At 44.8% G+C, this 14,638-nt stretch overlaps 1 protein-coding gene across 1 annotated transcript in view; it reads left to right on the top strand.

Annotated features, from left to right (window-relative positions):
- The first annotated feature begins 1,350 nt into the window (after positions 1-1,350).
- The window catches only part of LOC104858760 (betaine--homocysteine S-methyltransferase 1), a 19,345-nt gene continuing 6,057 nt past the window's right edge, over positions 1,351-14,638 (top strand). The window contains exons 1-5 of the mRNA XM_010619087.3: positions 1,351-1,463; positions 4,997-5,129; positions 11,047-11,165; positions 12,418-12,609; positions 12,897-13,044. Of these exons, the coding sequence (XP_010617389.1) occupies positions 1,431-1,463; positions 4,997-5,129; positions 11,047-11,165; positions 12,418-12,609; positions 12,897-13,044 (625 nt within the window). The 5' untranslated portion in view covers positions 1,351-1,430. The remainder of the gene's footprint in view (positions 1,464-4,996; positions 5,130-11,046; positions 11,166-12,417; positions 12,610-12,896; positions 13,045-14,638) is intronic.

Here is a 14,638-nt window from a genome sequence, read left to right on the forward strand (position 1 = left end):
AATACATTAATTAGCTATATTACCTACTCAGATAATGACCTAATTGTCAAAAATCTAGTAACGTGAAAGACGGCATTACCCCATCCCAGCCTTGCTATCTGTAATGAGCAGAGAATGCAGGAGCAGGTAAAAGATTATGTGAATTACAATATAGCCTTTTGTTCTGCCCCCCTTTCTTTTATATTGATTGGAAGCAAAGGGATTTTATTTTCTTGGGGTTAATAGTTGTTGTTTTGGTTTTGACTTTGGAGTTTTGAGACAAGGTCTTGCTGTATATTTCAGGCTGGCCTTGAATTTGTTATGTAGCCCAGACTGGCCTTGAACTCATGGTGATCCTCCTGCCTCAGCCTCCAGAGTTATGGGATCACAGGCATGTGCCACCACACATGGCTACTTTCTCAGTTTTATCTCAAGCACACATCATTTCAGCAAATGCATTTTTATTACTCCACTGTTTGCTATGGTAATTTATTTCTCTGTGTATGTTTAAAAAGAAGTTATTGTTTCACATATAGAATTTCCTTCCGTGTTTTTACTTGGGCGAAAGGTTCTGAACTTTGTCTCAGATTTTATATCGTTGGGTAGGTTATGTACATTTTTTAATGTTTTCATTATTCTGAAATCAATGTTCTCAGTGTAAAAATACCTTGGGAAATGCAGCAGAAACAGGAAGAATAAGATAAAAACAAGCACTCATTCTATCAACAGGTAATTCCAATTGACCTTTGCATTTCCTCCCAGTTCTCATGTTTATGTTAAGCATACAGTTTTCATACTGAATTTTGAAGTCTCCGAAGTACTTTTCACTTTCACGTTATGTTAGAAGTCTGGTCCTGTTAAATACTGCAAAGATATTCTTACCAGAAACTTCTGTGTTACCAGAAACCACAGGGCATGTTGGGATGCAAGGCAAGGACATTTTGAGCCTATTCAGGGTGGATGTTGGGCTTTTCCGCCAGTGCTGTTTGCACGCGTTCTGGCTGCTGTGCACTTGTGTGTGCGCGACACGGGACCCCTATCCTCAGGAGATCACCCTGCGGAAGAAGTTCGTCCTGCACAGCTCTCTCTCGTTCCGTAATCTCGAAACTTCCTTCATCTTGGACAAGTATTTGGGCCCCCCGGCCGAACTCTTGGGGGCCTCTCCCCGGGGCTGCAGTGGCTCATGCTGTCTGATCCGAAAGCAGCGAGAGGTCAGGGTTGGGAACCACGCGGGAGCAGGGACGGACGGCACCAGCACCATCGTTATTGTTGTTGTTGTTATCATTATTGTTTTTATCACTCCCTGCCCCTGCGTCCCACCCTCGGGGCGGTCCGCCTCCTCCCCGGCAGCCGCCCCACCCGGCTTGGGATAAAGCACTCTGCGCCCAGGGCTCGCAGCAGAACCACCGGTCTGGTCCGCTCCTTCCACTTCGCGCCGCCTCCCGGAGCCCATGGCACCCGTTGCGGGCAAGAAGGCTCGGAAGGTGAGTTTCGGGGAGCCAGGAACAGTTTCCGAAAAAAGGAGCAGGGCCTCAGTATCCCGCGGAGGGGCAGCGACGGGAGGAGCCGTCCCTTCCGGGACTGAACGAGGGATGAAGGAGGCTGCCCGGGACCTGCCCTGCCGGAAAAAAGGATGATCCGGACACCTAGGGCAAGGGCCGACCCCACGGGGGGTGCGTGTGGGTGGTGGGTGATGGCTACAGGACCCCACTGCAAAGAGCCAAAAATCACTGCCAATCCAGGAATGGACAGAATGCATAGTCCGCGTAGGTGGGACAGGAGTGGTCTCCGGCGAAGTCTGAATTCAGTGTTTTCTTGATTTGGCTCCATCCACGTAGTCAGGGATTTTTGTCATTGTTGTTACGGGGAATTGAGCCCAGGGCCTTCACACTGAGCCACATTGCCAGCCCTTTATTTGTTTGTTACTTTCTGAGACAAGATCTTGCAAAGCTGCCCAGGCTGGGCTCTGTTAGGAAAAAACCAAGGTAGGAGAACCGGACCAGTGTAGTTCAGAACAAACCTGAGAGAGACCGCTGTGCTACACTTCAGCTGGCAGCTCTCCTACAGGCTATGAGGTCTTTTATAACAAGAGGGGCAGAAAGGAAAAGGTCAAAACGGGATTTCTGAGGGGAGAGTTCAGTGGAAAGGAGTTGTGGCTACCAGGGACAAGGCTTGAGAAAGGACGGGGTGGTGGTTGCTCGGCAGGAGCCGGGCTGAAGAATGATGGCAGTTATATTTTTATAACATATTCCACTTTTTAAAAAATCTGTTCAGCATAAGAACAGATAAGTCTGACATTCAAGTAATTGTGCTGTGTTGTATTTTTTCCAGTTGTGCTGTGTTGTCATTTTAAAATGTAGTACATTCTAAGAGCTAGTATATTCAGGTGTCATTGCTCAACAGACGTGTGTTCAGCATGGTTATTGAATAGCCCCTACCCACCCAGCCACCAAATCTCAGATTCTTAGCTAGGCTGTGTTACAATGTGGTACTAAAGTTTGAAAGCACATATATGTTCAACAAGAACTGCTAACTGCCAGGATGTCATAAACTACTTCACCCAAATGAACATAATTTATGTGACCTTTGTTCACATTTTTATATAACTGTATTGGTAGGAGTTCATATAGATACAGATAGACTCTTGGTTAATTGGGTCATAATGACTAAAGTTGTAGTTTGGGGATGTGGCATGTGATTTATAATCATGACAAATATTTGGTTTTCAAAATTACATTGAGTGGGCCAAGGATTTAGCTCAGAGGTTCTACTACCTGCCTCAAAAGCGCAATGTCCCAAGTTCGATCCCCAGTACAAAATATATATATATATATATTGAGTGAGTCTACGTAATTTGTCGATTTAGAAGCATCCATCTTACAAGTGCTCTGAGCATGTCAGTTGTCTCTTCCTTGTGAGCACGCTGCCCGTGTGGTGTGGGATAGGAGGAAGTGGGTTTACATGAGGGCTCTTGGAGAAGGCAGAGAAGAATTGGGTACAAAATCTCATGAATGTCTTGCTCAGTTGTGTGCAGCCCTTCTTATCTGAGTACTTGGTGTGTCTGCCAGTCTTGGGAGTAAAAGGAACAAAACTGATTTTTCCTTTACATTCTGTGTTTTGTTCAGGGTGGTTCTACCGTCTTCTGTTGCTGCATAAAATCAGTCTAGATGCTTCTTAAGGATGAAAGTCTGGGTTTGGGGGAGGGATGTTTGGCTTGGTTTTTTGAGACAGGGTCTCCCTATGTAGTTCAGGCTGCCCTTCAACTCAGTGATGTAGTCCACTTACAGCAATCCTCCTGACTCAGCTTCCTGAGTGCTGGGGTTACAGGTGTGCCAGGAAGGCTCTTTTAGTGTGAGAGACCTTGTACAAATTACTCAAGGTCTCTGGGCTTTGAGTTTTCATTTTCAAAAGCAGAGAGAGACACCTAAATTGAAGGTAGAGTACCTTTTGTTTTAAAGTCTATGATTCAGATGACAAAAATAGTCACATTAATGAATTCCTTTCTAATCTGTAAAACCCCCTTTAAAATATTCTATACTAGGGCGGGAATTTAGCTCAGTGGCACCGCCACCTGCCTTGCAAGTGCAAGGTTACAAGTTCAATCCCTGGTACCAAAAAATAAAATAAAATCTATTCCAAACCCATCTCGAACATTACCACCAGAGTGATTCTCACCTAGTATGGTCAATGGAATAGGTATGAAGCCTGGGCAGGAAGTTGTATAAATATTCTCCTTGTCTCTTTCCTGCTCTTCGCAAGTGTAAAGTATCAATGCCATAAACCTACAACACCATGGCCGGTGAGGACATGTGGCCCTGATGCCAAAGAGAGAGATCTTATACATAATTTGACCACCTTTTGCTAGAATCGCTTTCATCCATCTTTACCAAGGCTCTTGCGACTTTTTAGTCTTTAAAATGCCTTAATAACATTATATTCCACTTTAAAATAGTTGTGATCCTCTACAGTAAGAAGGCTAGCAATCACAATTTTAAGAATGTGTGCTTTAAAAGTGGGGAGAAAAAGAAACAAAAAAGAAAAAGAAAGAATAAACAAAAATTTAAAAGAAAAGAAAAACAATGAGTTCTGCGCTTCAGGGCTGGGGGCACAGCTTATCAGTGCTGCACTTGCCTAGCATGCATGAGGCCCTGGCTTTGAACCCCAAAATGCCAGAAAGAAAAGTGGGATTTAGTGGGGCAACTATAATTGACATCAACTTATTATGGATTTTTTTTTTGTTGGTTTTTTGGGGGGTTTTGGTTTTTTGGGTTTTTTGTTTGTTTGTTTGTTTTTTGAGACAGGGTCTCACTATGTATTCTGGAACTCACTGTGTAGCCCAGGCTGGTCTCGAACTCACAACAATCCTCCTGCCTCAGCCTTCCAAGTGCTGGGATTACAGGCGTGCACCACCACACCTGGCTATTATGTATTTTTTAAAGAACTGGACAAGAGGAGTTTGAAGGTCCCAATATAAAGAAATGATAAAAGAGAAAGGATAAAAATATAAGGACATGATATGCTAATTACCTTGATTTGATCATTTCCATGTTTTGTGTAGGAAATGAATTGTCACACTGTGTCCATAAATCTGTACAAGTTTTTAAATGATACAATTTTGAATGAAAAAAGAAAAGACATAAGTATAGATTTAAGGCTTTATAACAAATGTTTAATCTCTCAGAAAATGGTTCTTCGAACATATCACTCTCCCACAGTACTCTTCGAGTCCTTTCTTTTCTCTTTTGTGGTGCTGGGGGTCAACCCAGGACCTTGCCCCGCCCCGGACTACAGCCCAGGCTAAAACTCATGTGTTTTGAAAAACACCAGCACATGCACAGGAGTATACACATTTTCTTTACAGGGACGCTCTGTCAGGGAGCTATGTATAAAACATGCATGTTTTTAGGGAGTTCTACAGAAATCATAATTCTCAAAAATATACTAGCACACATACTGAAGACAGAAAATTGTTTTAAGAGCTCCAGTCACTCCTCTTCCCCTTTGCCTGTAACTGCAGGGCATCGTAGAGCGCTTGAACGCCGGAGAGGTGGTGATCGGAGATGGAGGCTTTGTCTTCGCCCTGGAGAAGAGGGGCTACGTCAAGGCGGGACCCTGGACCCCGGAAGCTGCAGTGGAGCACCCTGAGGCAGGTCGGTGCCAGGCTCTTCTCTGAGTTCTCACACGTTGCTCCAAGTCCTGGAGCAGCCATCAAGCCGAGGCAGGCAGGCCACACTTTCCCAGACCGCTGTGGCACTATGAAGGGTGACAGTGTAACACGGTAGACAGCACAACAGCTCTCCCTGCTGCTGTCCACCGTCCACCTCCTGGTCCCTGCCCTGGCACCTGGCTCACTGCTTCCTCTCTGCCTCCCCTCACCATTCGGTGACTGCGGACAACCGTCCTGCACTATGCCTGGCGGTGCCTGTGTCCCCTTCCCTCTCCGTTGCACACCCTGCCACACCCCACTGAGCAGCCCACCCTCGCCTGCACCCACACCAGAAGGGCTGCCCCTTCTGAAATCTCTGTGATCAGTGCCCCTGACCTCAAGACTGTGCCTTCCATCTGCAGCAGCTTAGCGTCCCTGGCTCTTGCTCCCCCTCTGCAGCCCATGGCACCTGTCACTTTCACTGACTCCCTCCACTGTGCATTGGCCATGAACTAAATTTCTATCACCTGAGCCCAGCCCCAGGTGCAGCCAGAGGCCCACCTGCTCCACACCTGCACAAAGGCTCCTCCCTCCTACTTTACTGCTTGAACATAAATCTCTGCTGGCCAGAGTGGGGGCAGAGAACCGGAGGGGATAGGTGCTTTCACAAGGCAGTGACCTCTGTATGGTCCTCAAGAAAAAAGCATTCATCTTTAAAACGGACACCCGAGTATTCAGGGGCTTCTCATGCTTCTTAATGAGGTACCTCAGGCATCTTTACCCCCAGTGCCAGGGTCCCATTTCCTCCTAACCAGGGCCATGACTTTGGCAATCCAGCTTGCCTCATTGACCGCTCAATCTCTGGAGCTCTGCTTCTTTAGAGCTTAGTCCCTGGCCAGATTTCCAGCTCTTTCTGCTCTTTGGCTGTGTCACCCAGGAAACCCTCAGACTTTTCAGACCTTAGCCTTAAATTGGGGATAGTTCTCTTCCTCCAGGTCCGTGAAGGCTCCAGCAGTACCATGGGTTTCCACAGTCCATATTGGATACGTCTTTACCATTGCCTGTGACCTGCATGAGCACTTCAGGTGTCAGATACAGCACCTAGGGTCAGGGATTTAGCTCAGTGGTTCCACTGCCTGCCTCACAAGTGTAAGGTCCCGAGTTCAATCCTCGGTACCAAAAAAAAAAAAAAAAAAAAAAAAGCTACAGAACTGCAGCCTGCTTGTTCCCTTGCACAGCGAACCCTCTCGACTATTGCCTAGAGTTTTAAATAGTGCTGCTAGCCACTGACAGAGACCCTCCTGCCACCAGCAATTGGGAGCGTGCATTCTGGTGGAGGAAGCCCCAGCTCCACAATGACATTTTCCAGTGGTTTCTGAGGGTTAGTCCTGAATGCAGCTGTTGCAGGTCGGCCATCCAGGAGCCAGCTCTGAGGAGAGGGAGGTGTGTGTACAGAGCTGTCACTGGGAAGGAGCAGGGAGCAGAGGAGGACAGGGAAACCCTAATTTGGAAGCAGCTTGAACCACATCTCCAACCATCTTTCTGGAGCTCTGCCGCTGACAGGCTGTTTGCAGCGGTGCCAAGTGAGTACAAGGCTTGTATCTCTGTGCCCTTCTCCTGCCATAGGCCTGACACACACCTGCGTGTTATCAGCAGCAACAAAGGCAGCTGCAGGAAGAGCCTGCATGGTGAGGATGTGGGGTCTGCAGCCAACTCGGCCTTAGTTGTCTTTGTCACCTCTTTATTATTTGCCTTATTTTCTGGAGAGCACTGTCGGGTTTTGTTTCTATCCTTATTGCTGTTATCTGTCTGCCTATATTGGAGGGCGGGTTCTTGGTTGCTGCACCACTATGGCCCCCAGGACAGTCGAGGCCTGGTGTGGGCTCCACCTTCTTGGCCGGATGGAGTGAGAGTGGACTGACGGCTTTGCCTGCCACCTCAGAGTGAGATGAGGAGGGGAGGTTTGAGGAGAGTCAAGGCCCTTCCGGCTGGGCTTGGTGGTCCTTGGGGATCTGAGAAGGTGAAGCAGAGATGAGATGACACCCACTGTGCGAGGTTGCTCAGACAACTTTGAGAGAGCCCAGTCTTTCAGATGAAAGTGGAGGAACAAGGTGAACCGTTGCTTCTCATGTTTTATGAAAGAGCGCATTCTGTGGAACTTGGTATGGGGCAGTGGAAACAGTGTTAGGAGCGGCACTGCTTGAGGGGAAGCCCGTAGACCTGGATCCAGACTGCCTGGCTCACGCCCCAAGGCCATGTAGCTGTTAGGAAGGTTTGAAAAGTTTTAGGAAGGGGCTGGGGATTTAGCTCAGTGGCACTGTGCCTGCCTCACAAGCGCAAGGTCCTGATAAAAAAAAAAAAAAAAAAAAAAAAAAGTTTTAGGGAAAGTATTACAACAGTGCCTGGCACACATTCAACACAACGCACCCTGGAAAGTGCTACAAAGTTGACTGAGTTGTGTCTTCTCTTGATAGTATTCTTCGGTTTATTCATCTGTTTCTGCAGAAGTACAAAATATTTCTGTCGAAAAAGCACAAAAACACAACCCTCAATATTATCCAAAGTAAAAGAGTTTTATCCACACTGTGAAACCCAGAACATATATACAAATTTTATATTTACAAAAATAAGGCTGGGACCTTTTCTTTCTTTCTTTCTGTCTTTCTTTCTGTCTTTCTTTCTTTCTTTCTTTCTTTCTTTCTTTCTTTCTTTCTTCCTTTCTTTCTTTCTTTTTGACAGAATCTTGCTATGTACTTTAAGATGGGCTCAAACTCATAATGCCAAATCTTCTTCCTCAGCCTCCTGAGTGCTGGGATTATCGTTTTTATAAAGATGAAATTAGTAGAACTAGAAGCTTAAATTTTTATTTCAACAGTGAAGTTTGTTTCACATGACAGATTCCTGAGCCCCAAACATGGAGGTGTGGGTTCAGTAGGTCTGTGAGGTAGCCCAGGAGCCAGCATATATGATCAACCTGTGCTACTGTGGAGGAACCACAGTTTGGGAAGCGTTGCACTAAAAGGCTTCCAGGAACACAGAGGCTGCTTCTGCTGCAGGGATGCCCTTCCCCATCCTCTCTACCTAGCACGATGCTTTCTTTAGATTACAGCTTCAGCCTGGTATGGAGGTGCACCTGTAAACCTACACATGGGAGGCTGAGAAAGTAGGGTCACAAGTTCAAGGCTAGCCTGGATCACATAGCAAGACTGTCTCAAAACAACAAAAACAAAAACACAGTACAGCTCAAATGACTCCTCTATGGTGCCTCCCTCATCCCTGTGCCCCACGTCCATGGTAGAAATCAGCTTTTCTTCCTGCATAGCCCGTGCACACTGTGCTATAATCACTTATTCCTTTTTGTAAGATTAGTATATGCTTGTGATACATAGGAAATACAAACAGCATGAGGAGTTGGTACATAATGCATATCGAATCTCCATCTTTTTAATTACCCTTCCTGCTCCTCCCTCCTGTCTGTCCCCTCCCCAGGTCCCCTTCCCATCTCTATAGAATCTACCTCTTTGTTACCTATCTTCTTTATTTTGCTCTTTAAATTATTTATACATTGGGCTTCTTATGTAAGAGAAGTCATGCAATATTTAACCCTCTGTGTCTTATTTATTTCATTTAGTATTATGGACTCAAGGTGCATCATTTTCTTACCACTGATTCTAATTTGTCCTTCTTTATGACTGAGCAGTACTCCATTGTATGTATATATAGCACATTTTCTTTATCCATTCATCTGTTGATGAGCACATAAGCTACTTCCAAGATTTAGCTATTATGAGTTGAGCTGCTATAAACATGGGTATGCATGGATCATTGTGATATCATGACTTTAACTCTTTCAAGAAGCTACCCAGAAAAAGTACAGTTGTGCCACAATGAATGTAACTGTACTGTATCCCTAAAATGTACCAATAAACTCAATTAAAGCTGAAAAAAAAAGTATAGTTGTGTCAAGTGGAATTTCAGTTATTAATTTTTAAGAAGTCTCCACGCTGATTTCCATAGTGGTCGTCCTATCTTACATTCCCACCAGCAATGCAGAAGGGCTTCATTTGTCTCACAATCTCGCCAGTGTTTGTTGTTATTTGATTTCTTGGTGACAGCCATTCTTTCTGGAGTAAGATGGATTCTTGGTGTTGTTTCAATTCACATTTCTCTAATGGCCAAAGATGCTGAAGATATTTTCATGTGCCTGTTGGCCATTCATACTTCTTCTGAGAGGTGTTTATTCATCTCAATTGCCCACCCCCCCCTTTTGTACTGAGGATCGAACTCAGGACCACGTGCTTGCAAAGCAGGCTGTGGAACCACTGAGCTAAATCCCTGGCCCTCAAATGCCCACTTTTTATCCAGTCTTTAATGGGGGGGGGCTAATTTCTGAGTTCTTCTTATATTATAGATATTCTGTCCAAGAAGTAGCTGGAGAAAAACTTTCCTATTCTGTTGGTTTTCTCTTCGCTCTGTTGGTGGTTTCCTTTATCATACAGAACTTTTTCCTTTGATACGACCCCTTTTGTTGATTGTTATTTCTTGTGCATTTTCGGGGCTCTGCTCAGAATGAGCTTCCCTATCCCTATAATTGTCAGAAGTTTTGCTTTGTTTTATCTTCCAGAAAAATTCAGTGTTTCTGTTTTTATTTCTAGGTCTTTAATACATTTTGATTTCTTTTTAGTAATGGGGAGAAACATAGATCTAGATTCATTCTGCATGTGGGCATCCAGTTTCCCCAGTACCATTTGTTAAAGAGGCTGTCTTTCCCCCAGCATGCGTTTGGACCCTGGTCAGATGGCTGAGTGTCCCTGGGTTGTTTCTACCTCCTCCGCGCCATTCCACAGACCCACAGGTCTGTTTCTATGCCAGTGTCATGCTGTTTATATAACTGTACCTTTGTAACATAATTTGAAATCTGGGATTGTGATGCCTACTGCCTTGCTCTTGTTCAGGATTGCTTTTGCTATTCTGAGTTTCTTCTGGTTCCAAATGAATTTTAGGGTGACATTTTTCTAGTTCTGTGAGGAATGCTATTGGTACTGAATTAAATCTATGTATCTTTTTTGTTTGTTTGTTTGTTTGTTTGTTTTTGCAATATGGCCATTTTGGCAATATTGGTTCTGCCTATCCAGGAATGGAAGCTGTCTTTCTTTATGCAGTCTCTTTCGAGAGTACCACAGCTCTCATTATAGAGGTCTTTTACATCCCTGGTTAGGTTAGTTCTTAGATGCTTAATTTTTTAAGCTATTGTGAATAGGATTATTTTCCTGCTGTCTCTCCCAGTGAGTTCATTTTGGTGTACAGGAACACCTTGATTTTTGTAACCTGCTACTTTGCTAAATTTATTGCTTTAAGAGTCTTTTCCCAGAGTTTTTTGGGTCTTCTACACGAAGATCATGTCATCTGTGGATAAGGATAGTTTGAAGCCTTCCTTTCCTATATGTACCCTTTTATTTATGTCTCTTGCCTGATTGCTCTGGCTAAATCTCTGAGTGCTGTGCTGAAGAGCAGGACTGGTGAGAGTGACACCCTTGCCTTGCTCCTCTTCTTGGATGGTTCATAAAGTTTTCCAGGCACAGGACAATGGTTGTTCATCCTTGTGTCCATGAATGCCTTCCAAAATGCAGTCAGTGACCAATGAACACATCGGACAATGAACAAAATAAACAGTAAACAACATGAGCAAATACAGAAATGTGAGCACCCCACCGTGTCACCCCTCAGTCTAGACAGCACAAGTCTGCCAGAGTTGCCAGGAGACCCCAGATCTCCCTCTTGTTAAGCCTCAAGATGGTCACATGTCGAGCAGCTAGAAATCTAAGCAGTCATCGCATGCTTGTTTGTCTGAGAGCCTTTGAAACACCGTGAGTTAATGAGTAGATAGAACTGACTGCCTTCTTCATGCTGTCGGCCTCCAGTTCGCCAGCTCCATCGAGAGTTCTTAAGAGCCGGGTCCAACGTCATGCAGACCTTCACCTTTTATGCCAGTGAGGACAAGCTGGAGAATAGGGGCAACTACGTGGCGGAGAAGATATCTGTGAGTATGCTGGCCTGGCATGCCTTGATGGGCACCACAGACACACACTTGGCCACCAGATTCTTACAGAGAAAACCTGGAGCCTCTTAGATTTCTCCTTCTACTATTACAGAAATGTGTGGCAGGCTAATGACACTTCTAGGTTTAGCTGGAGTCTCTAAAATCAACAGAAAAGCGTTTAATGAAGCAGATTAAAGGGGAATCACTTAATGATCAGCTATTTTCCCAGTCTTGAGGAGGTTGCTGAGTAAAGACGGCACCCTTACACACTCACTTGTTACTGTGCATGGTAGATAGGAAAGGTCAGAAGCAGAGGAGTACAAGAGCATGGAGTGGGGTCTGCCTTTGCAGTTAGCTCTGAGCTTTTGGGCAAACCACTGACCCTATCAAAACTGAGCCTTCTGCACTCCAAAATGCACAGGGAAGGGTTTTTTGTTTTGTTTTTGGCCATGCTGGGGATCAAACAATACCTCACATGCTGCACCACTGAGCTGCACCCCTAACCCAGCAGGGCTCAGTGGCATGCCTCTACTCCCAGTTACTTGGGAGGCTGAAGCAGGACAAGTGCTAGAGCCCAGGAGTTCAAGGCCAGCCTGCGTAGCACAGAAACTGAGTAGCGCAGAAAGACCTTGTCTCAAAAACAAACCAAAAAAATCAATCCCAGCTTGGGGTCAAATTTTCAAATTTTCTAAATAATTAGAATACATCTTACAAAGTATACATTTAACGTGAGAACAAAAAGTCATGAATTCTGTTGTCATTTTCATTGAATTTTTATCTTATTGACAATTAAAGCTGACCATTTGCCATACACCTCGTAAAATCCAAGCTACTCCTCCACTGAGGCAGGAGGTTCAGAACTTCAGTCAGCCGGGGCCACACAGGTAACACAGTGAGACCTTTTCCGAACAAACAAATTCTAGTAATCATCATTCCCATCACTATTTGCCAATTGCTCATCTAAATGCAACTCAGGTAGATACCAGATCAGATCTTTTCAGTTAGAAACCCTGACCCTCTCCTAGCTCTTTGGTGTAACATTCCAGATACTGCCACTAGGTTTGTTACTATCATCAGTGGTGCTTTTGCAAGCCACTCAACCTGGTAAAGCCCTGCGCTGCTCCTTAACTGTCTTTCTCCAGAATAAAATCATAATGATAAGCCTACAACTGAGCTGCAGGCACTTGAGTCATAATTTTTAATCTCAGTTTCCCATGAAAAGGTAAATGTACCCCATCCTCACTCCTTTTAGGGGGAGAAAGTCAATGAAGCGGCTTGTGACATCGCCAGGCAGGTGGCTGACGAGGGGGACGCCCTGGTCGCAGGGGGTGTGAGTCAGACACCTTCATACCTCAGCTGCAAGAGTGAAACTGAAGTTAAAAAAATATTCCAGCAGCAGTTACAGGTCTTCGTGAAGAAGAACGTGGACTTCCTCATCGCAGAGGTAAACAAAGCCACGATCAGAGACAGGGCACGTGCACGCTGTCCCTGTGGGTCAGGCACCGACCATGACAATAACATTTATGTTTTGCAGTCTTTTTCCACTTTAAGGTTCCCGCTAAAAGTGATGCAGTTAATCTCTCAGAGTATTTTTCAAGACTCTGGGCTGCAACGCACACTGAGAAATTGCCCTTCCATTCTCCGCAGTGTTGAAAATGGACAACAGAATAAGTGTTCGCAGGGTTTTGTGGGAAGCGTGATTAAAAGCACTCTCGCCCTAACTGATTGCAGTATTTTGAACACGTCGAGGAAGCTGTGTGGGCAGTGGAGGCCTTGAAAGTGTCCGGGAAGCCTGTGGCAGCGACTATGTGCATCGGGCCTGAGGGCGACCTGCACGGCATTTCCCCCGGCGAGTGTGCCGTGCGCCTCGTGAGAGCAGGTGACCACGCGTTTCAGTCGCGTCTCAATTAGTGACTCCCCCCCCGCAAGGAATAATCAGTGTGTACTCCTTTTGCTAACAGGGAGCCACTGATTTACTTGGGAATCATTGGTATCGGTAGTGAGTCCCAAAGGGGGGAAAAAGTGTAAAGATGCACACCACATGGACACCAGCCTCTTAAAAGGGGCAACCAGGCTTATACTGGAGACTAACTCTGGAAGTGAGAAGAATGAATGTTTTGCTAAGTCAAAAGAAACAGTAGGATTTGGGGGGTTTGGTTTTTTGTGTGTGTGCTTTTGTTTGTTTGTTTGTTGTTGTTGGGGTTTTTTGTTTTTGTTTTTGTTTTTGTTTTTGTTTTGAGACAGGGCCCCACTATGTAGAACAGGCTGGCCTTGAACTCACAGTTCCTCCTGCCTCTGCCTCCTGAGTGCTAGAATTACAGGCGTGCACCACTACATCCAGCAGGATACATTGTATTTTTTAAACTTATTTCAAATAGAGATCTTCAAACATTCATAACTTTAAAGCTAGTTGCCCTGTTTGCCAAAGTTTTTCCATTCTCATAAATTATGAGCACACATTGCTTTTATGTAATTGATATAATAAATCAAAAATACTTTTATATGAAATACTGATCGCCTCATCTATCTTTTACTCAATTTCCATTGTGTTTCATTTCAATTAGGAGAAGCTCACAGATTGTTTTCAAAGCCTCCTCCTTTGAAACCCCAGGAATAACTCAGTGTCAGGGGAAGAGTGGGACCCACTCTGCGAAATGGAGAAATTTTGACTAGCAGTTCATTTAATTTCTGTTTCTTCTCTAACTCCTAGTTTTTCATGAAAATCTCTTTCATATATGCCATTAACAATAAGAAATAATTTGGTTTAGGAGTGCAAGTGTAAAATCCTCATTTTTACAGGAAATTTAAAAATAGGGATGGGGGCAAGCTAACTGTTTTTAGAAGGCCCAGAGGAGGACTTGTCCGTTCCCACTGGTCACAGGCGGGGTACACCTGGCCAAAACCCAAACCCACTACCTTCCCTCACTTCAGAGTGCAGAGTAGGTGGCTGCCTGGTGTTTTTGTTGTTGTTGTAGTACTGGGGATTGAACCCAGGTCCTTGCTTATGCTAGGCAAGTGCCCTACTACTGAGACACATCCCCAACCCTTCTCTAAATTTTATTTTGAGACAGGATCTTGCCAAGTTGCTTCTCTTGATCTTACATTTCTCCTGCCTCAGCCTCCTGGATAGCTGGGATTGATTATAGTGATGTGCCACTACATCCAGAACAGCCACCATTTTTATGTCACTGCACACTATGTATATCCTACATAGTGCTTGTCACTTGTTTATCTATTTAATGTCTGACTCCTTTGATAGGTTGTAAGATCTGTAAAGGCAGAAACTGTGTCTATTTGGTCAGCACTGAGTACCCTCTACCTACCATAGTCTCTAGCACAAAGCAGATCCTTAATATCTGTCCACTAAATCTATTCCATCTTCCAATGCTTAATTCAGTGTCTTACCTCCATGTGACCATGCCTACCCAAGTGACCACTCCCTTCTCTCAGAAAGTAGAAATATATATATATAT

Source organism: Fukomys damarensis, unplaced genomic scaffold (assembly GCF_012274545.1).
Source record: "Fukomys damarensis isolate Sample0158 unplaced genomic scaffold, DMR_v1.0_HiC HiC_scaffold_1, whole genome shotgun sequence".
In the NCBI taxonomy this organism is placed as follows: domain Eukaryota; kingdom Metazoa; phylum Chordata; class Mammalia; order Rodentia; family Bathyergidae; genus Fukomys; species Fukomys damarensis.